The 23348-nt window shown below is 42.3% G+C and overlaps 1 protein-coding gene across 5 annotated transcripts in view; it reads left to right on the top strand.

Annotated features, from left to right (window-relative positions):
* Window positions 1-23107, top strand: part of MICAL2 (microtubule associated monooxygenase, calponin and LIM domain containing 2) — a 212745-nt gene extending 189638 nt beyond the window's left edge. For all 5 annotated transcript variants that reach the window (XM_045065814.1, XM_045065812.1, XM_045065813.1 and 2 more), the window contains 3 exons: window positions 13333-13432; window positions 15924-15997; window positions 19301-23107. In XM_045065814.1, coding sequence (XP_044921749.1) covers window positions 13333-13432; window positions 15924-15997; window positions 19301-19485 — 359 coding nt within the window. In that variant the 3' untranslated portion in view covers window positions 19486-23107. The remainder of the gene's footprint in view (window positions 1-13332; window positions 13433-15923; window positions 15998-19300) is intronic.
* The last annotated feature ends 241 nt before the right edge of the window (window positions 23108-23348 follow it).

Genomic DNA, 23348 nt, shown 5'->3' with positions numbered 1-23348 from the left:
CTTGCCTGGAGTGAAGGTCCCTGCCTACCTCTGCAGCTGTTGCTGGGACATTCCATACAAGTAACTGCCCTTGTCGGCTGCACAGCCAGATTCCCCATCAAGAAGGCTCTGCTCTGGTGTCTGGGAATCCACAGGGTTCAGTGAGAGCCTTAGACATGGAAAGAATAAGCCAGCAAAGCTGGGGCATGTTTCAGTTTGCGGGGGAGGCAGGATGGTGTGCTGGGGAAAGGTGGCCAAGAGCCCTGGGTGCAAATTCTGCCCCATTGCATTTAGGCTGCGTGACCCTGGGAGAATTGCTTCACCTCTCGGGCTGCAGATTCCATACGTGAGAAATGGAGCTAATAACCCTCACATTACGGGGTCATTTTGAGAATTAAGGGCATTGGTGGGCAGAATGCCTCCCAAGAGTGTCTGCCACATTGCAGACATTCAACAAATGCCACCAATACCCATTTTTTTACAAAGTACTCTTAAATATCCACACGCACATGCACTGTGATTTGACTCGCTAATCTTTACCGCTTAAAATTTAAATTCTAGACACCAGATTTCTCAAGCTTCTGAAAATCTCCCTCTTCCCCAAGTGTACAGAAAGGATATTTTGAATTATCAGCTGAAGAAAGCCAGCTTCTGTTTTCAAAGGTGTGTCGACCCAGCCAGAAGATGGATTCCCTTCATTCCCTTTACATCCTTAGTAATTTAATTCCCCTGTTCAGCTTATGGGCCTTTTCCTCCCTTGATTGTCCTTGTGCGAGTGACAGATGCAGATCAACGCGGGGCTGGAGCCTGGAAGAGTCGAGTCAAGGAGAGCGGCCCCAAAGGAAACCAAACGGAAGATGTGCAAACCAGGCATCGAAATTAATACACTCCAACTTGTAATAACATTTGTGCAATAATAATATTCCTTTGCAGTTTAATATTCTATTCCGCCCCTTTAAAAGATTGCCCTGGTGCTTAATGAATGACCAATCCTTATTAGGTTAAGTTGTATTTGAGCTGGCCTGTGCTGCTCTGGTTCAAGTGATTTAATGGGAATTATTTAATAGGTATTATTAGGATAATTAGAAAATGATCACAGTTAGGCAATAATATTGAGCTATAAAGGTTGTGAATAACCAAATTTAGAGACAGGCCTGAAAACATGAGTAGTCTGTGACAGTTATGCAAGGCTCCTCTAATAATTACGTGCGCCAGCCTGAAAGGCTCTTTTGTTCCTAGGAGTTATTCATTAGGCGGGCATTGAATTAGAGGAACATGCGGGGGTGCAGGACGGAGGGCAACGATGGCTGATGAGCAGAATGAAGCTTTGATGAGCTCCTAATTGTCGTGACAACAATTCCTTCTTTCTTTCTTCCCAACAGTCAGAAATAAACTCCCCCACCCCCAGGAAGGGTTGTTCCCCCATTTTATCATGGAAAGGGAAACAAAGAAAAACAAAAATCCAACCACCCACCCTGGATGATAAGCCATGATGTCCTGTGGGGTGGGTGTTGGGAGGCAGGGAGAAGTGTCACGGATGGATGATGTCCTTGGAAAAGGGAATGGATTCCCTTGGTGCTCCTAGCTGCCCAGAGTGATGGTCCAGGATGTGCAGGAGCATGATTGCCCCCAGACCCCACCCTCTAGGAGGAAAACAAGCCACGCTTTGCCAGCCACTTAGACCCTTCTTGGTCAAGGGTGCTGTTACCCACTGCTTTGTTACCGATATCAATGTGGTGGCCAGTGTTAAGTGCTAGGGCCATGGAATTCGCCAGTTTTGCAGGAGACCACCATCCAAATTTAGATGGTGTGGATCACAGAATCTGCGATTTCTTTCAATTCATGGAAGCAGGTGAAATCTCTTGGAAACTGAGAGCAACTTAGAAGGAGAAAAGATTTGTCCCTAAGGGAAGTATATGGGAATTACTTCTCCCTTATAGCTCTACCAACTCTGGGGGAAGTTTTACCAGCTGGTTGTCTGCATTGAGCTTGTTGTTTGTTTGGAAGGTTTGCTAAGAGCCAGATGGCTTCTCCTTCACAAAAATGGAGTTTACAAAGAAATAGCAGATGTGTGCGGCTGCCGGTAGGTGGCAGCAGGGGCACATGTTATGCTGAGAGAAATTAAAGTGCTAAACTAGTCAGGAAGAGGGAAGTAGTTTGGCTTATACTCTGTGGTTTCCATCTTGATGGCTGCTGAGGAGCAGAAGAAATGATACTTTCCTTGGTAATGTAGCAATGAGGTGTCCTGAAAAGAATGCAGGTACTGAAATCAGGCACTTGTGAGTTTGAGTCCCAATGCCATTCATAGAAAATGGCCAGGAGCAAAAAGATTCCAAAAATGATGGCTAAGCAAGCCAGGAATTTAGATGGGTTTGCTGAAACGCTGAAAGTAAACAGTGAAATTCAGTGCATTAGAGCATGGGAGTGTTTTACTCACTGCCCAGCAAGCAGAGGGAACGCAGCATGGTACAAGTTGTCCTCTACTTGAGTGTGGCCATGTGACCTGGTGGGCCCAGATAGCAGCTGTGCACACGGTGGATGGTGCCACAGCTCAGGAGCTCAGGCCAGGGCACTCAGCAGTCTTTATAGCAAGCACTGAAGAAGTCAGCCCCTACCCAGGAACCAGGTAGCTGTACACTAGTCACCCTGTGGGATCCTGACCTCCTTCTCAGAATTATCTCCTTGGCTGGTTGCAGGAGTGGCTTGGGGCTGGAGGACGGTAGGGACTTGCTGTTCGGCACACTCCGCAGAGACGTGCAGAGAGGCTCAGGGTCTACTGCAGATTGCTTTACTCGACAAATAGGAATTATCCTTTGATTGTGTGTTCCCCTTGGATTCAGCCTCCGTGGCCACCTTATAGAAAGTGAGGGGCCTCACAACAAAGATGGGCCCTGTGAGGGTGACACCGAGATTCTTTTCCTGAGGAAGAAGCCTCGAGTCCTCTCCACTGTGTGGATTCCAGGCACATTAAGGTTATCTGCCCTAAAGGATTTCTTTACACAAAAAAAACCACCATGACAACAGCAAGACGTGCATTTTATATCACAAGTTAGTACATATAAATACATAATTGAATACAATTCATCAAGAAATAACATTGAATTTTGCTACATGTAAATGACTAGTGCTTTCCAGTCTGTCTTATTTTGAGTGCTTGTGGTGGCCCATTAAGTTAACTTTGCAACCCTCAGGTTTAAAAAACATGGTCATAATAATCTTTACCTGGAAAAATATTTGAAACTACATTACCAAGTGGCTGACTCAGCCAGAAATACAGAATGCAGTTCCCAAGAAGCCCAGAGCAGCAGAATGGTAGACTAGACGCTCTAACAGCCTATTCCCCACAAGTCTGCTTTCTGAAATACCACTGGCTCCCAAGTAAGCGAGGTAAACCTCTTAGGGCCAAGAAGAAGGAAGAGAAGAAGAAGACAAGTGTGCTGAAACTTCCACATGCCAGGAAGGAAGCAAGCATAAAAAAGAAATCCAGGGTTTCCTTAAGGATAAATATCAGTGGTTTTAGAGTTTAAGCCTTGGGACTGACAAAAAGGAGCGATGCTAACCTGGGGAGTCCTCAGCACACCAGTTCTTCCAGCTCCCTGAACAGCAAGTACAGATCCTCTGCGAAAGAAACCACGCTTAAGTTAATGCACTCGGGATTCAGACAAATTAAGTTCAATAAACTGTGAGATGATAATAAATAATCCTACAAAACACAAGGAAGTGAGCCACTAAGAATGGCCAAAACCACAAATTTAAATGGCCAAGAACTTCAACTACTATAAATTGTTACCGAATATATTATGTCCTTGTGACAAACGTTTGCAGAAATAGATGACACAGAAAAATGAGCAAGCAGAAAAAAACCACTACAGAAGTTGACAGGCAACACCACCTTTGCCTTGACCAGCCGTAACCACAGTCAAATGTAATATCGTGAGCTTCCTGTTGTGATGGACCAAGAAAGACACAGCATCCCATACATGGCAGAAATGCTTAACCTGAATTTTACCTCAAGGATATAATCAGACAATTGCAAACTAAGAGACAGTCTGCAAAATAACTCACAAATGTCAATGCTATACAAAAACAGAAGGTGGAGGGCTATCTAGGAACTGTTCTAAATGAGACTAGAAGACCAAAGAAACATAACAACTAAATAAAATGCTTGATCCTTTAGGTTTAAGTTTTTCTGAGTAAAAAGTTGAGAAAATGACCAGATATTTTTTTAAGTATTTTTAAAAAATTAATGGAGAGTCTGAAAATGAAAAATATATTCATTGAAATTAAAATCTCATTGAATGTATTGCACAGCAGCTTGGACACAGCTGTAGAAAGAATGAGTAAATTGGACAGTATATCTGAGGAAATGAACCAGACTGCAGCGCAGAGAGAGAGAAGGGGATGGAAAATATGGAAGTGTGGTTTGTGGATGGATGTAGAAGATGAAACAAGAAGGTGTGGTGCATGTTCAATCAGAGTCCTAGAAGGAGAGAATAGAGAAAATTAAGGTCATGTATTATTTGAAGAGATAATGGATGAAACATGACAACGAGGCATTTATAAATGTTAGCTTCCTTCTTCTGCAAGTGGGTGAAAGACAAAAACCTATAGAGACAGAGGTTCTGGGACACAGAAATCAAGATGAATTTGAAATACATCCATACGTACCTTGGCACAATGAGGGAAAATGTAGAACATCAAGGGCAGAGATTATCTTTAAGTAGATAAAGAGTAAAGATAAATCATCTCAAAAGGGAACAAAAGTTTTACTAACTGCCCTTTTCTCAACAGCCATAATGGGCATTACAAGACAGTGGAGTAAAAGGGTCAAACAGCTAAAAACAAAACAAAACAAAAACCCAACTCTCAAGCTAGAACAGTATAACAGAGAAACTGTATTTCAAGAACAAGTATACAATAAAGAAATGTTTATTTTTTTTTCTCAAATAGAGTTAACTATGTATAAACAAAATTCTAGACAATATACTTTAAGGAGAAAAGGATATATGCAGAAGGATGGTCTGAAATATGAAAGAAGAAATAGTGAATAAAAAAATAATAATTTGATGTAAGTAAATCAAATAAACATTGTTGATATAAAATAATATGGATTTTTAAAACAGAACTGAAGTACTGGATACAAGGTACAAGTTTGGAGTTGAATGATTGGAAGTAAAGCATCCCAGGACCCTTATATTGTTTAAAAGAAGGCTCAGACAATGTCATCTTTGTTAAGATATTAAAAATACCTTTTCAAATCTTAAATGTAGACACTGAAACAATGGAAATAAAATTAGTAACTTCCAAATCTGTTGGAGGAAACAAAGGGAGAAGAAATTTTTAAAAATAATAATCAGCCAAACAAAGATCCCCACTCAATTCCAAATAAAAACAGAAGAGCATTTTAGAAAGATAAAAAGATAGCACAAAGTAAGACATAGAAGGAACTCCAAATATCTCAGTAATCATAATGAAAGTTAATGAACAAGACAACTGTATGCTGTTTAGCAAATCCATATAAAATATAAATACACAACAAGTATACTAACTAAACACAGCTGGGGGTAGTATGTGTTTAAAATTCTCCATGACAAAAATATTTAAGAAATGAGAAAAAAAAATCTGGAGGTAATTACATTAAAAGCAGATAAAATAGCCTTTAATACCAAAACGATGATTAGAAATAAACAGGAATAAAATTACTACATAATTTTTATTTTTTAAAAAAGATTTTGTTTATCCATTCACTTGAGAGTGAGAGAGAAAGCACAAGTCATGGGAAGGGGGAGAGGGAGAGGGACAAGCAGACTTTGTGCTTGTCCCTCTCCCTCTGTCCAGAGGGGCTCCCAGCACTGAGCCTGATGCGGGACTTGATCCCTGGACCCTAATCAGGAGCTGAGTGAAACCAAGAGTTAGAAACTCAACCAACTGAGCCACCCAGGTGCCCCATATTATTACATAAGTCTTAAATGATCAACTCACCAGGAAGATATCACAGTTTTAAATGTGTATGTATTGGCAATAATACGCTCATAATATATACATCAACAAAAAAAGATAAACTACAGGGAGAATTTCTACTACTGCGGCAGGAGATTTTAGAATATCTGCCAATGGCAGTCAAGCAGACCCAACAAAGGTGTAAATGTGAACAATGCAACTAATAACCTTAATTTAAAAGACATTTATAAATTCCTCTACCACAAACATAGAGAACATATATTCTTCTCAAGTTCACATGGTGATTTATAAAAATTAACCATATTAGTTCGTAAAATAAATCTCAGAGAAATTAAATTACACAGACCGCATCCGATAGTACCATGTACTTACCATGTACTTAACTTAGAAGTGAGAAGCCAAGAGATAATTTCTAAAACCATGCGTTTGGGAAGTTAAAAGATAGATTTCTCAGGGCGCCTGGGTGGCTCAGTGGGTTAAGCCTCTACCTTCAGCTCAGGTCATGATCTCAGGGTCCTGGGATCGAGCCCCGTATCGGGCTCTCTGCTTAGCGGGGAGCCTGCTTCCCCCCCTCTCTCTGCCTTCTTCTCTGCCTACTTGTGATCTCTCTCTCTCTGTCAAATAAATAAATAAATAAATAAATAACTTTTTAAAAAAGATACATTTCTCATGGATCAAAGAAAAAATCAAATTTCTAAAAATACTTGGAAATTTAAAGTATTCCAAATATTTAAATATATAAAAAAATAATACATAAAAGTATATATATTTAAATATCTAAATATATTTAAAATATACCAAAATATACCTTTACATACAGGAGAACAGTCGATCAAAACTCAGGGGATATAGTGAAAACTCTATTGAGAGGTATTGCCCTAAATACTTTTATTAGAAAAGAAGAAAGTCTGAAAGTTAATGAGTTAAGCCTCCAATTTAGTTTAGAAAAAGCAAAAACAAAATAAACCTAAGCAAGAAGATAATAAGCAGAAGGAAATGAAATAGAGTCATTCATTGTAAAAGGGAGAAGACCAAGCAAGCCAAATGTTGGTTCTTTGAAAAGACTAATAAAAGACTAGAAGCAGCCCTCTTAAACTGATTTTTAAAAAGAAGACAGAATACTGAAATAAACAGATTAGGATTGAAAAGGGCAGACGTAACCATAGATATGGCAGATACAAAAAAATAAAAGAATATAAATGAATATTTAATGCAATTAATTTTAAAATTTGGCAAACTAAGGGTGATTTAACAATCACCATATTAACAAATGAAAGGGGAAAATCACATGGTCTTTTCAATATAAGAAGAAAATATCATTTGACAAAATTCAACACTCATTTGGGACAAAAACTTTTAGCAAAAAAGGAATTAGAACAGGGTAAATGTTTTTAGTTTGAAAGGTTTCTTTGAAAATGTTATAGCAAACATCACTGTTAAGTGGTAAAATATTAGAAGCGTTTCTTTAAAAATCAGAAATAAGAGAAGAATGACTACCTCTTCTAGTCAACATTGCACAGGAGATGATAGTCAGTACAGTAAGACAAGGGGAAAATGGCATAAGGTTTGGAAAGGAAGAAGCACATTTTGTTGCTTCCAGATAATAGAATTATCCACATGAGAAGAACCCCAAAATGGACAAATAAATTATTAAATGTAAGAAGAGCCTGTATGACTGTTATAGGATATAATCTTAAAATAGAAAAAGCAATTGCATTTCTAGATCTCAACATAAAGCAATTAAAAAATGAAAGAGCAAAGATGTCACTTGCATTAGCATAAAAACATATGGTACCTAGGGAAAAAAATGAAACAAAAAAATGTACAGAACCTTTATGAAGCCAATTTTAATGCTTCATTGAAAGCCACCAAAAGATTCAAACATAATCTCACATGTACAAAAACCTGGTATAAGACTGCAGTAGCACTGCAGATCACAGGAAATGAGTGATTCTGGGACAAGTGGTTTTCAACAGAGGAAAAAGATGAAATTGAGCCTTACATCACACAAACAAATCAGTTTCATAAGGATGAAAGATTTAATATGAAAAATGAAACTTGAAAAGTTAGAAAGAATCTTTTTAACCTCAAGCTGGTAGTCTGTAGACACTATGAAGGAAAAGAGAAGATAAGCCGCTACTTCAGAAACTACATCTGCAACAAATATAAACAAAAAAGAATCAGTGTTCTAGCCTATGTAAAGAACTCTTGGAAATCAATAAGAAATAGAGAAGCAAATATTTGCCTGTATAAAAATAGGCAAATAATTTGCAATGACATGGATGGAACCAGAGGGTATTTTGCTAAGTGAAATAAGTCAATCAGAGAAAAACAATTATCAAACGATTTCATTCATGTGTAGAATTTAAGAAACAAAACAGAGAATAATAGGGGGAAAGAGAAAAAGGTAAAACAAGAAGAAACCAGAGAGGAAGACAAACCATAAGAGACTCTTAATCTCAGGAAACAAACTGAAGGTTGCTGGGGGGCGGTTGGTGGTGAGAGGATGAAGTAACTGGGTGATAGACATTAAGGAGGGCACGCGATGTACTGAGCACTGGTATTATGTAAGACGGATGGGTCACTAACCTCTACCTCTGAAACCAATAATAACACTATGTGTTAATTAATTAAAAAAATAAAATGGGCAAATAATAAAAATATATATATCACAGAAAGAATACTCATTAGTAACTAGGAAAATGCAAATGAAGACTACAATGAGAAACTATTTTAAACTATTAAATTAGCAAAACTTAAAAACCTTTATAGCACTAAGGATGTGGCAAGGATAAGAAGCCAGCAGAGCTTTTTATTCAATGTTAGTGGGAGTAAAAACAGTCATAGCTCTTTGGAAAACACTTCGGTTTTCTGCTGTGAAACTGACCGACCCTTTGCATACCATACTATTCAAGAAGTTCATTTGCAAGTGTATATTGCAGAGCAGAACATGAAGAGCAACTTAGATCTCCATCAACAGGGAAACGGATCAATTGCGGGTTCAAAGATATCCCCCAGGGGCGCCTGGGTGGCTCAGTGGGTTAAAGCCTCTGCCTTCGGCTCAGGTCATGATTCCAGGGTCCTGGGATCGAGCCCCGCATCGGGCTCTCTACTCAGCGGGGAGCCTGCTTCCTCCTCTCTCTTTCTCTCTCTCTCTCTGCCTACTTTGATCTCTGTCAAATAAATAAATAAAGTCTTTAAAAAAAAAAAAAAAAGATATCCCCCAAAGTGATTTTGACTGTTGAGGAAAGGAAGACCCCAAAAAAAAAACAAACAAAGAAAAAACTATTGTAAATTATTTCATGGGAAAAAAAGAAAATTGAATGGAACAATACAGTTCAGCTTGTGTCTGTTGAGTATAGCAGCATAAGTAGAAATCAGTGCGGCTAGGCAGCTCTCTCTTGGACCACGTTTTAGAAGGACACATAAGAGAGATTAAGGAGACATGTAATGCAGGGTAAAAGTCTGGCTTGAACCTGTGGGTGTAATGCAGCAAAGAGGCCGAATCTGGAATTTAAAAAAAAAAAAAAAGCAAAAAAACCCCAAAAAACAAATAAACAACAAAAAACTCTAAAGATAGCAAAATAGTGCCTTTAAAGCTGTTTCTTTTGGATCGACAACAAGGAAAGGAGAGGCCCAGTGCTGAGGCAGATGGTGTAATGTTACATGATGAAAAAAGACAGAATTTCCAACTCTCAGCTTTTATGTTTTCTTTATCAAGGAAAATGGTTCTCAATCTAGAAATGTTAAACACATCTAGAAGAGGGAATTGAAACTGCATGAGAAATCTAGATGAGAAAAATGAGACAGCAATGAATTCAGGTTTGTAAGCCCAGGTGAAAGATAGTATATAGACTAGTGTCTTGGGTGTAGCGTTACTCAGAATTGGTTGAATGAACCAAATTAACCTCCTGGTGTTTGAAATATTGGGTAGATGTAAACTCCGTCTTTGGAAACCCATGGAGAATTCCAGAACCAAAGACTGAATGCTAGTATATTTTCTATGTTTCACATCACATGGGAAAGAAATAGGAATTCTGATCCTGGTCAAAATTCTAGAAAGCATTATGAAAGAAATTGTGAATATTTAGAAAGAAATTTAGAGATTATTAGGAACCACTGGTGTTTACTGAGAAGCTGTGAAAACAAATGTCATTTCCTTTTCTGGGTGGAGTTGTGTGGTTTGTAGTGCCAGTGGACATGGCAGACATTGTGAAGCTTGATTTCAGGAAATTAGTTTACCAAAGTTTCCTGTAACAGCCTCATGGACAAAATATAGACATGTGTGCTGGATGATCGGGTGTATTCACAGTGTGTAGAACAGCCTCACCCAAAGCCTGAGAAGGGTCCCTAATGATGGGCCAGATGGCTCTGTTCTTGGTCCAGTCCCATCTGACATTTTGTTTTTCAATATTGCATAAAGGCCCAAGATGCCCATTTATCAATTCTGCAGAAATCCCAAAGCAAGGACTGTGTCAGCTAGATAAAATATTCCAAAGATTCCCCTATGACGGAACAGAATAAACAAGATGATATTTCACAAGATACAGAAAGTCTTGAATCAGGTGAAAGAAAAGATCAGTTGTAGAAATAGAACCCGGAGTCATCAGACTTCACCACTGCCGGTGTGGAAAGACCACCTTCACGTGCAAGGTAGTAGGAGCCCAGTGAAGACACAGGGCAGCTAAGACACCTCTGTAGCCCCACGGCAGGTCTCTCCACTGTGAGCTGTTGATACTCTGTTTGATTCAGACTTGCTTTCAGTTGCATCCTGGAAAATGACTGTTACCATAATTATTGAGCTTAAACCACATGCCATTGCCAGGGCTGGGTTAAGGTCTTCGTGTGCACAGTCAATCCCACTACATTTCTGTAACAGATAAAAAAAGGTGGAGGCTCAGGGAGGCTATGCAAAGTGTTCAAGCCCACGTGGTGGGGGGTGGAAACGTGCAAGTTGGGTCCCAAGTCTGAGTTTAAAGTAACTTCTATGTTGTATATGATCTCTGGTCTATATACTTTATTCTTTCATTCCCTTCTGTGTTGTCATAGCAGGGACATGTTGTATTCTTTTTGACTGTGCAGTGTTGGCTTTCCCTGCTGAACTGCAAGCTCCCAGTTTCCCTAAGAGTTGAAACTGATGCTTATTCATCCCTGCCCTTGGCACCATGAACGTGACTTAGGAGATGTTGGTATTCAACATATTTATAAATTCATTCATTCATTCACTCACTCACCCAAGAAACCTAAGGAAGAATAATATATTGCTTATTTTCCTCCCTCCCTCTTTCCCTTTTAATCCTTTCTGGGTAAAACTTCACTTACATTATCCTACTCAGCCACCTTGAGTGTCCCTTTGTGTTCCACAGCATAGAGTACGAGAATCCTAGTGTGATGTTCAAGGGCTTCTATGATGAGATCCTCAGACATCCCAGACCTCACCGTGCACCCCTCCCTCCCCCTTAGCCCTGCCTGATCTATGTCTCTACTGCCGCTGTCCCATCCCTACGTCTTTGCTGACATTGTTCCTTCTTGGAAATGTCCTCTCCCATCCTCATTATTTCCTCTCCAGGTGTTACTCATTCTTCAACACACCCGTTCAAGTGCCACCTTGCTCAGGAAGCCTCATATCCTGGCCCGGAAAAGCCGCCCTCCCATGATATATAGCATTACCTGTCACTGTATCTCTAGTACCTAAAGTAGTGTCCAATACCTATTCAATACATGGGTGTTATTACATAGTGAATTTATGGATGAATGGATGGATCAAATGGACAAATGAATGAATTCATCAGAAGTCAAGATCTGCGTTATAGCACCAGTTACCCATTAATTATGTAATTTGGGGCACTTTATAAAATCTCTCTAGACCCAACTGTCCATATCAACAAAAAGGTGGTCAAGAAGACAGCGAGGGGGGCATCTGCGTGGCTCAGTCGGTTGGGCATCTGCCTTCCGCTCAGGTCATGACCCCAGGGTCCCAGGATGGAGCCCCACTTCAGGCTTCCTGCTCGGTGGAACCTGCTTCTCCCTCTCCCTCTGCCTCTCCTTCCACTTTCTCTCTCTCAAATAAGTAAAATCTTTTTTTTTTTTAAAAGACAGGGAGACAAGGGAACTCATTTTTATGGATGACTTACTAGGAACAAGGCAATGTGCTAAGGGTGTGACTTACCTTACATGCCTATAAGAAGGAGGGAAGGAGTGAGGAGGAGGGGGAGTGCTATACAAGCAGGAGAAAGCCTGGGCTTAGGATAAAGGTTACTTGAGTTCAAGCCCTGGTTCGGCCATTCACTAACTGTGACCTCAAGAAAAGTAATCTTCTAAACCTCTGCTTTCTTCAGCTCTCAAGTGGTGACAATAAGCACCCCTACTGGTGAGTCTGTCACAAGGACTAAATGTGACATCCCATGTAATGCATGGAACCCGCTGACTTGCGTGTGATCACTGCTTAATAAACAGTAGCTTATTACTGTTACATTACTTGCATGTCTTGTTGTTCACTTTAACCAGTGAAGAAGTAAAGGCTCAAGGTCACGTATAACTTCCCTCTGCACTGTCATCCCCTCTGCCTATGGGACACTCCAGTACAAATCCTCCTAGAGTGGCCATGGGCTTTGCAATACAGCCCGTGTCCTCATTTCAGGGTGAAATACTAAAAAGCCACCTCCATGTTGCTACTTTAGAAATACACCCAGGTTTTATCATTATATCTTCTAAACCTTTAGCATCTAGCATTGCATATCTAAAAGCAGTGTCAGTTTTCTCATGGTTATTCTTACATTCAATAAAGGTCGTAATCTAAGTTATAAGAAGATATGAATTTAGCTCTCCCAGTGAGACTCAGAGCTGGTAACATTTTTTTCCCCATTATTGGCTTTTCTTCGTGCAAAAATTAAAAATATCCATCGCCATCCCTCTATGATTAAATGTGGCGTGGGTGTTTCAGCCCCATGAAGGGAGCCACACCCCACCTGGGCACTCACTAATCGTTTGATTTGGGAGAAGAAAGGGAGGAGGAGATAGTAACCAGGAGAGTATCTAGGGTTTTCTTTGGTGGAGAATGTGATGTGTAAACATACAGAAGTTTTACAGAGGACATACTCAGAGGCAGGATAAGTTTCATTTATGGCAGGGTGTTATCAAGATTACATGGCTGTTGGAGCCAGAGGATTCCTGCCCTCGGTGTCCAAGAGGACCTCTTCCCCAGAGCATGCCCAGGGGGGTGTGATTTGTCGGACCGCAACCTGCAACCGAGGCGTCAACAGGCCATCGGGGGGCTGCCACCTGCTGAGCCTTTTTCCGCTACAAACATGGCCACTAACGCAGCTCCTAACCAGGTTGATCACAGGGAGAGAAACGCCAATCTAACACATTTGCTGTTGATGTCTTAAGCAGATTCAGGCACACAAGATGAAGCACAGCTTTTGCAGGAATGGTTTAAGCTGGCTCTGGAGAAGAATAAATTAATGCGATATGAGTCGGAGCTACTGATCATGTAAGTAAGGCAACACAGATAACAGTGAGTCCTAAAAGCAAAGGGGGTGGGAGAGGGGTGGCTCGCCCGCCCAGGTTGAAGTCCCAAGAATTCTTCTCCTCGTGCATACAGAATTGTGATTGAGGCAAATTGATATTTGGTGTCTTGCATATCATGTTGGCATTAGCACAGAGAATCTTCCGTTGTCTGTTTTCTCTCTGGAGTCCTGTGGCTGAAATAGATGTCAGGTGACGGGTCTGGAGCTGGAGAGCATTTGGATAAGGTATTCTCAGTCTATCCTTGTCCCCCACCCTGGGCCGGTGGGGGTGGGGGGCACCTGCAGCCATGCACCTGTGATGGGGAGGCATGTTCTGGCCTCTGGGTATGAACCCTGGAAGGGCTTGGGAAGATCTGCCTGGCCACATCCTTGAGTATTTACCATACTGAGGGACTCTGAATGTGAGGTTGCAGGCTGCTGGGAGATCAGAATGTGGAGCTGGATCTCATCACACTGGGACCGAGTTGAAGGTCACTCAAGCCAGGATGCAGACATATCTCTGGGGTAACCATTCAACCCACTGCACTAACCTTACCCCATTGTTACCCATATTCCCCTATGGCATCACAAAAGTTAATGGACCCACTTGCTTCTTAGGGGCAAGTCTTTTACTCTAGCCCAGCGGATCTCACCTGGGGGCCATTTTGCCCCCCAGGGGATATTCACCAATATCTGGAGACATATTTGGGTGTCACACCTGGGAGGTGCTCATCTAGATGAGGTCTCTCATCTAGTGAAGAGAGGCCGAGAGTGCTACTTAACATTGTATGATTTGCAGGATGCCCCTCTTCCCACCACCAACAGAGAGTTATTCAGCCTAAAATGCCAATAGTGTCAAGATTGAGAAGTCTTTCCCTAGATCTATGGCAAGGCTCAGAGTAATCAAGAAGGCAGGTCTGCTCCAGGCTGGCTAATCCCAAGAAAAAAAGGGTGTGAGTTGAGTTCACCTAGTTTCTTCCCAAATCTGCCTCTCCCAGGGGTGAGAGTAAGAGTGGTCTCCACTCTTCTGGGGAAGGAGGCCAGGAGTTATAATCATTGAGCACCATGGACATGGAAAGAATGCCCAGGAATGAGGAAGAAGGCATCTTCCTTAGCAATTATTTTTTTCGATCACTGTTTTTTAAGTTGATACACGTGCTGAGACTCCGAGCAACACCTATCCTTGTCCACCTGACTGCAAAGCCCTTTTTACACAACCCTACCATCTGCCTCTGGACCAGATCTGAATCACAACGTTCATTCCACAAAAGCATATCCAACACATCCTCTGTATCAGGAACTGTGCTGAGTACAGTGGAAAGAAGAATGAGCGGACCACAGTCCCAGCAACAGCAGGGCACAGAAAAATGACCCCAAAGCTGTGGCAGCTCCATGCACACGGCGAGAGGGGCTGGAAGGGAAGGCCAGGTGCTGTCAAACAGAGGCCCTATTCCCAGCCCTTCCCCACTTGGGTGTCTCTGTAGCAGTGAGCCTCTCTCACCTCAGCCTCTTTTTTCTCTCTCAAAACTCTCTCCTCTGGGTTTCTGTGATGCTGCTTCACTTGTTTTGATCGCTTTTCAGAGCTCAGATGGCTTCCTTCCTGGCTACATCTCTTTTTTTTTTGGCTTCTCAGTGTAGGCATTTCCAAGCTCCTGTCTTCAAACTTTCCTTTCTCTGTAGTCTTCCTTTTAGGGATCACAGGGTTTCAACCACCATCTCTGACCCCCACAACATCTGTGTGTGGTCCTGATTTCTCCTACGTGCTCCAGAGTTGCGTTTCCAAAGGGGGGAACCTCCACATTACACACGGCCTGGCATGTGGGCCCCTTGCCCACATGTCGGATAGCCCCAGGCATCGAAAGGTCAAGAAGTGCCTAACTGACCTTCACCGAGAACGAACTTCACTCCTTGACTCTGCTGTTTCTACTGGCGGAAGCACAGAGACCCCAGCCTGATGACTCCAAAAGCATCAAAGACTCTTCTTTGCACATCTCCTACCACCGGACGGAGAGCTATGCGGAGGTTATGGCTCTGCCTGAACAAATGTCTCCTGTCTCCTCCTCCTGGTTTTGTTGTTTACCACAATCAGAGATCTGGGAGCTGTTAGAGGCAATACTCGAAGTCATGTTGCCCCTAAAAGAGAAAAGAGTTTCAGATTGTCATTGCTTCTCCCCCAGATTATACTATCCTTTTCTTAATGATCCGTCCCCAGAGGGCGGCCTGAGTGGCCTTCCAGATGCCCCCTGGGATCACATCCCAACCTTCAGCTGCTCCTTCATCTCTGGCCTTCAGCAGAACCCATCAGCCCTTCTCAGCTCCTTCAGCCCCAGACCTTTCCATTTAGAGATATTCCAAGACCCCAGTTTTAATTAAAAAGAAATAAAAAAGAATATAGTAACTATAGTCACTGAGCTTACTGACTATTTTAGGCAGATCTTCAGTATTTACAAGGTGTGAACATTTTCTTACCCCCAGGGCCCAAGAATTAGAATTGGAAGATCAACAAAGCAGACTGGAACAGAAATTAAGACAGAAAATGCTCAAGGAGGGTGAGTACAGGGATATGTGTTTAGACACCTGTGAAGGATATTTTTCCCTAGAAAGGCACTTGCTCAGAGCACGCCCCAAATCCCAACGCAGGGCACCCCTCCCACCTTGTGTGAGCAGCCTGGAGGTGGAGAGAGAGGCTGGAGAGGGGGAAGCCTACCGGCTGCCCAGCGAGACGCTCTGGCTGGCTTCGTTCATCTGGCCTATGAGGGCAGCATTGGACTCCGTCGCACCAGCTAAGAGAACCAAATCGTTCATTCACTCCCCCCTCTATTCAGTTTAGAAATATTTGCTGGGAGTCTAGTATGGGCCTGGTGCATGGAGAAGAGCTCCCCTGCCCTGGGATCTGGAGAAGCCAGTGTGCAGATGGGATTGTCATACACCAAGATGAGGGCCAGGACACAGGTGCCTGACAAAGGAGGGCCTCATTCTGCGGGGCACTAGACTTGGTACCAGAAACAACCTTTCCCCCGTGGGCCAGGCCAGGGCACACGTGAGAAAATGATCACCACCACAAAGGAGGGAGAATGGAAATGAATTCAGTTGACTTGCTCTCTTCATTATGTGTTCATTGGCTCTAGCACACCAGGCATATTCACTGTTTGTGCCTTAGACCTAGGTCTGAAAGGACAAGTTCAATGATTTCTTTATACCTCATGGCCCAAACATGGCACCTCCCTATGGGGTTGCCTGGTACAGGGCAAGCACCTAGTAAATATTGGATATTAGTAAATATTAGTCATCATCATGGTTATTTTTACTTAGGCATTTTATCCCCATTTTACAGTTTAGAAACGAAATCTCAGCACGCTTGGCATGCGCGAGGTAAGTGGTAAGGGGGCTAAGGTTCCGGAACAAACCACCACAGACTCAGGGGCGCCTGCTCTTTCCCATGTAGTAGTGATCTGTGGACTTTCTTCATAGCCAAAAATTCTTTTTCTAGCAAAATCCTTACAGGGCTGCACTCACTATACAGAACAGATAAAATTGGTATACGTCGTTTGTATTTGTCAGATGGACTCAGATGAGTCCCCTGATGAGAAGCTGACTTTGAGAGAGAGAGAAGCTTTTTTTCTGTGTTAACTACCAAATAAGGACCAACACTGGGATATACCTAGATGAACAAAATATACAACATAATATCTGATTTATACATTTAATAAAAATTTCAATTTGCTCCATTTCAGGGTGGCAAAATAAATACCACCAACAGACCCAATGAGCCACTTTTGAATTTTCTTTTAAAAAAAAGAATTTTTTTTTTAAAGATTTTATTTATTTATTTGTCAGAGAGAGAGAGAAAGAGAGTGAGCATAGGCAGACAGAGTGGCAGGCAGAGGCAGAGAAAGAAGCAGGCTCCCTGCCAAGCAAGGAGCTGGATGTGGGACTCGATCCCAGGACGCTGGGATCATGACCTGAGCCGAAGGCAGCTGCTTAACCAACTGAGCCAGCCAGGCGTCCCTTTTTTTTTTATTATTATTTATTTTATTTTTTTATTTTTCGTGAAGATCGAGGATCATACATTTCTTCACTCCTCTCTGGTATACCCCCCCCCCAAATCTTCTTCATTTTGACTATACCTGAGCTCATCTTCCATAAAAGCTTTATCCCCCTAGTTAGCAAGAAAGAAAAGAAAAGAAAAAGGAAAGGAAAAGAAAAGAAATGTATCTCTCTCTAGTAAACTCAGTCTGATGGAATAATTTAGACAGTCCGTGTAGGAAGAGCTCAGTCTCTTTGGGATGAAAATGCTCAGTCTTGGAGATGGCAACCTTTTCCTTCTGTTCTGTTCTTCTCCCTGAGGCCAGGGAAGCCCAAGGTAGGTTTGTGTGAATTTGAGGTATTAGCTGTCTGTACTGGTTGCTTTGACTGGCTGAGCCCCCACACAGCTGTCCAGTCATTGGGCTGCCATTCTCTCTGTTGGCATTTGCAGCTAAGGAGTGTGGCTGGCATCCGCCCTAGCCTGGGCCCTCCTCGGTGTGCCTGGAGCCTGATGGCGTTCCCTGGCACCTCCTCCATTCAGCTTGGCCACATGTCTCTACTGTGGGACCATATCACTCTTCAACATGGGGAAGCCCTCTTGGGGGCCTATTGAACAGCTTCCTTTGATGGCTCCGGGACTGGTGGGCACTTCTGGGTCCCACCTGGGCCATACACAGCAGATGGAGAGCTGGAAAGCCAGACTCAGACCCTTCTCTCCCCAACCACAATGTACTGCCCCATGTTCACACAGCCGGCTTCTTCCCAGAATTCCATCCGAGGGGCAGGGTAAGAATCCGTTGGCCCCCAGTGTTCCCATCAAATGGTATGACATTTCTTGGCCCAGAATAGAGAGGCTGGAGCACAGGGCAAGCATCCTCTGCTTCTCTTCTCTCTCCCATAAAACATGCGGTGGAAAGAAAATGATGCTTTTCCATCTCCCTTTTGTCATGTATACCTTCTTCCTGACCCTGTCCTCAGAACTAATCCTGTTGCGAGAAACAGAGGCCCTTGGCTGCTCCAGGATCAGGCTCACTGCCTAGTCCCCAGTTTGCTGAAGGGAAGGGGCGAAAGTATTTAATGTAATGTCCTCTCCCAAGGCAGTAGTCTGGATGACAAGACTTCCATCTGCCTTGACATCTCTTTTGACTGTCGGAAAGCCATTACTACCTGTTTCTTACTCTTGCTTTCCTTTTGCAGCCATCTCGTGTCCCCCAGGCAATTGGAGGCATCAGGCCAATTAGGAAGAAGCTCTTGTACTCTGAAGGCAAAAGGGAAAACACAGTCACAGGCTAGAGATACAGTCCCATTGGCCAACCGGAGTCTTGCTTTGCTCCTGCGTGGTCTCCACTCAAAGGCTGCAATTTGTCATGAACTATACAGGAAGAAAAGGATTCTCTGTATTAAATTGTAGCCGCTGATGCAGATGGCTTACTCAGAACTTTGCACGTAGATTTCTTTGCTGCAGTTCAGACATGTTTAGGGGAAACAGCCTTTTTGTTGTTTGGTTTCTTTTTTGCGGGGGAGAGGAGGCTGGAGGACTAGGTCAGCCTTGGTGGATACTCTTTCCCTCACAAAGGGATTTCCCCCTGTTGCTTTATCTGTAGCCCCAAGATGAAAACTGAGCCGACTGCCACACAGAGCACAGTCCTTACGAATCTGTGGCTTCAAGAACAGTCCCCTGGTGTTAAATTCAATTCCTTGTTTTCTCCGTGGAAATTAAAAGGCAGAAACAAGTCCAAAACAATCAAGAAATGTCCACGCCAAGAGCTCTCTCCCTGGGCCAAACGTTACCTGAGGTCTCACGCTTTTCCTTTTTTGTTTTTTAGAGAGCCAGAAAGATGAGAATGATCTGAACGAGGAGAGAGAAATATTCAGCGAGATGATGCAAGTGATTGAACAAAGGGACAGACTCGTGGACTCCTTAGAGGAGCAGCGCATAAAAGAAAAGGCTGAAGACCAGCACTTTGAAAGCTTCATATTCTCCAGGGGCTATCAGCTGAGCAGGACATGAGCAGGCCCACGGGGCGCCCCCTGGATGCTGGCTGAGGACGGATGGGGCCAGGAACACCCCACGCACTCACGATTCCTTTGGCAGGAGCTGGGATACTTGGAACTTAAGCGATGCCCTATTGCCATCTTTTCTTAAACATGAAAATTCTCCCATCTGGAGTACAGCTGCCCGAGACCCTTCCAGAGATTCTAATGAAGAAAATACAAAGACTGTTATGAGATCAGCAGTCCCTCTGGCAGGTCTCACATTGGAGGTGACCTTGGCAGATGACCAGCATTGTTTTCCCGAGAAGGGGACTCGGAGATCGACTTTCCTGCTGCCTTTACCATTTATCTTCCCAATTCATTGAGTTACACGTCTCCAGGTTTTTAAGAAGCTGCCTTTTCATTAATATATCCATATTTGCCTTTTTTTTTTTTTTTTTTTGCATGGATGACCGGTTTCCAAATGTCAGAAAGAAGCAGCCGCAGTTTAAAGATTAGGTTAATATTTAAATTGTGTTTCCAGAGAAAAAAGGAGAAACCTTGAGATTACTGGTTACATAAAGCAAATAACTCATATAGCAGGTGTTAATTCAATCCTGGATTTAATTTACCAGTTGTATTTGTAAGCCTTAATATTATATACATAAGCAATGAGAGTTGAAGACAACATTTAGCCTTAATTTTGTTTAAAAAACAAAACAGAAAAAAAAAAAAGAGAGAGAAAGAGAAAAGGAAAGAAAACTCTGCCCCTGGAACATAGTGAAAAGAATTTCTATAAGATGAATAGTTTTCCAGTGCTTTTCTTACATGGCTATTGGTGATGGCAAAAGGGAAACTCATTTGTTGATAAAGTGTCATTGAGGCAGGTGCTGCTACCGAAAGCACACCCACTAGAGATCCAAGATGAGGATGCTTCCCGAAGGCGGTCTTCTCGGGTCCAAAGACAAGCATCTCCAACACTTTGTCCAGGGATCCCCTCAGAACTCCATGGGACAAGGATGAAATCACTTCTGACTTCCCCCAGGTAGCGGAGTGCCATGACCCCATTTACCAAATGTAGGGACCAAATCCCAGACTGGGTCGTGGATTTTTTAAATGACATTTGCAATGTGAAAAGAAAGCCAAGAGATGGAGTTTGGTGCACTGACGAGGGATTCCTGGGCCCTTCTGATGGGTCCCATGCGAACCATGTTTTACATAGCGATCTGTTGTCAGAAATTGATTGTTTTTCCCTCAGTGGGATTCTTTGAAGATTCAGTCTGTCACTGACAAGAGATGGACTGAGGAACTCTTTGTTACGTGTTTGGCCTCTCTCATTTCTGCAAGTGTGTAAATGGGTCGCTGAACAGAAGGTGCTTTGCGACAGTTGACTCTGACCAGAGACCTAACTTTCCTCAATGTAAGTTGACCGTGAACCACTTCTGACTGAGATGCTGTCCACGCATGCCAATCTGGCCAGCCGACAAGCCGGAAATTAGAAATGTAACTGGGTTTCCCAAGCCCGCCCACACTCGGGGAGGTGTTAAATGGAAACTTTCCATGGCATACCAAATTCCAAAGGTTGCAATTCTCTTTTCCTATTTTCTTTCCTTCCTTCCTCTTCCTTTTTCCTTTCTTTAAAAAAAGAATCAGATCTTTTAGTGCATGAATTCTTCTATGAGGGAATATGTGCAAGCATCAAGCTATCAAAACTGTGCCATTTATGGCTATTTATTTTTATTTATTTATATATTTGGTGGAAATTGCTAATAGGATTTCCTCCTATTTCTGGTTTTCCTGTGTTATACTACGGGCTCTAAGATATTGGTATATAAGCTATTTAACAGACAACCCAGTTGTTGGGGACAGTGAGTTGCAGCGTATTAAAGATTTATAGAGGTAGTGAAAATAACATTTTCAGTCATTAGGTATTTAAAGTTAAGACTATGGATACTCAGGAATTTTAATTCATTTAAAGAAGAGAGATACAGAACTTCGGTTTTTATTCTAGAATGTTCAGAAATATCCAAACCCATTCTTTTCTGTCAGTTATGTGAAAGCGTGCTATCATTTCACAGAGGCTGCTCACATGTATAGTGTCTGGGTTGTTGTTATAAAAAGAATTGCCACTTATTTTAATTTGTTCTGTTTTCATCTAAAAGAAAGGTTCTCCCAAGAGGGCCAAGAAAGAAGGTGTTTCTTGGCCCTCGTCTTCTGTTAATAGACGAGGGAAGCAATTTGTTCACTTTTTCTTCTGCAGACTGTTTGTAGTTTAAAGCTGAGTCTTATCTGGCCAAGTTGGAACATAAACCTCGTACGTAACAGCCTTCTACTTACGATGGCTTTCAGCTTGGCGGTACGTGACAGTTTCAACGAACACTTCCAAAAGGACATAAATAATGTGGTTGTTGAATTATTTTCCATAGTTCCATTCCTTATTCACAAATAAAGAATGTTGTAAGACCCTCAAAATGTAAAATACTGTACATTTTAAAGATGGTTTTTTTTTTTTTTAACACAATACGAGTAGGAAGGATTATGATGAAAACAACTTCTTCTGTCCCATAAAAGAGCACTCATGATCAAAGCCGGACAACGTAGGGCTCTGGATGAGACATAAAGCCCCAGCCTCGGGTCATGTGTTAGAGACAGTCTCGCACAGCTTCTAAGTTAAACTGAAGGGCTCACAATGGTCGCAAGGTAAGGATTTAACATAAGAGGGACGGAGAGGACAGTTCTTAAGCTTCCTCTTCCAAACTATTTGTTGGTTGATCTATGCGTTTAACAAACATTCTCTGATTGCCTGTGGGGTCGTGCTGCCCAGAGCAGATACTGGCATGAGGGAAGAATATTCGTCCCCCACTCCACTCACAAATAAATGCAAAGAATAATAAACAAACAAACAATAAATAAATAAACAAATAAATAAACAAGTACCACTCCCAAATAAATACAAAGATAACTTTTTATTATAAGCATCAGCTTAGTCTACTCACATTTGTCTCAAGCATAAGGACTTTAAACCCCAACAACCGCAGCACTCCTGTGGCAATTAAAATAAGTTCGTTTCTACAACTGTGAAAAGTAATACCAGCTTCTACCGTTTCCTTTAAACCTTGACTTGGGCAGTGTCAGTCTGCTTGGAATCAATCAATGCTGAGATGCAGCATGTTAATTGCAACCGAGAAAGGAAGTGGCAGGTGTTTCCAACTCTGATGAGCTGCAATGAAATTGATGTTTTCTGCATTCTGGAGGCAAATGACAATTCAGCAATGTCTGTCTTCCCGGGAAGCAGATTTACAGGCTTTTCCTTCCAAACTGAAAATGGCAGTAAGTCCCACCCAGGTGGCTGATCAGAGAAGCGCCTCAGCAGGGCAGAGGTGGCAGGGGACAGCTGGGGCTGCCACATGAACAGAGTGAGTGGCAGTCATTGGACATGGTGAGCTCGAATGGAGTTTACTGTAATAAGAAGGTTCACATACAGGGGAGCGTGTACTATCTCACCTACTGTTTATCTTCTAACCTCACTGCTGAGTAGCTTGTAAAAGATTAATTTGCTCCAAGCATTGGAAACTATTCATGTGGACTGAAAAGCGTTACATGTACGCTGCTATAAATACTGAAATGAACCAAAAATAAATGGTTTTCTGTTAAAGCAATCACAACGTTTTCCTGTGGGCTTGGTTTGGCACTTCCGAGGGCAGCATCCATTCCATTTCTTTCTTCGAAAGGACCAGGGCAAAGCTTTGATTTCATGGGGGAGACTGTGAATTAACAGCTGGATGCTTTATTCCCACTGGGGCACCTGGAAGGACTTACCTCGCCAGTGGATCAGACTGGAATGGGAAGAGGAGTGAATTGCCTCGAGTCTGTTGTTCCAGCAAAGAAAGTGACCCTCAG

The sequence above is a fragment of the Mustela putorius genome, unplaced genomic scaffold (assembly GCF_011764305.1).
Source record: "Mustela putorius furo isolate JIRA1106 unplaced genomic scaffold, ASM1176430v1.1 tig00003859_pilon_pilon_pilon, whole genome shotgun sequence".
Taxonomy (NCBI): domain Eukaryota; kingdom Metazoa; phylum Chordata; class Mammalia; order Carnivora; family Mustelidae; genus Mustela; species Mustela putorius.
The sequence above is the reverse complement of the archived record's forward strand: the minus strand, read 5'-3'. Positions and strand labels throughout refer to the sequence as shown.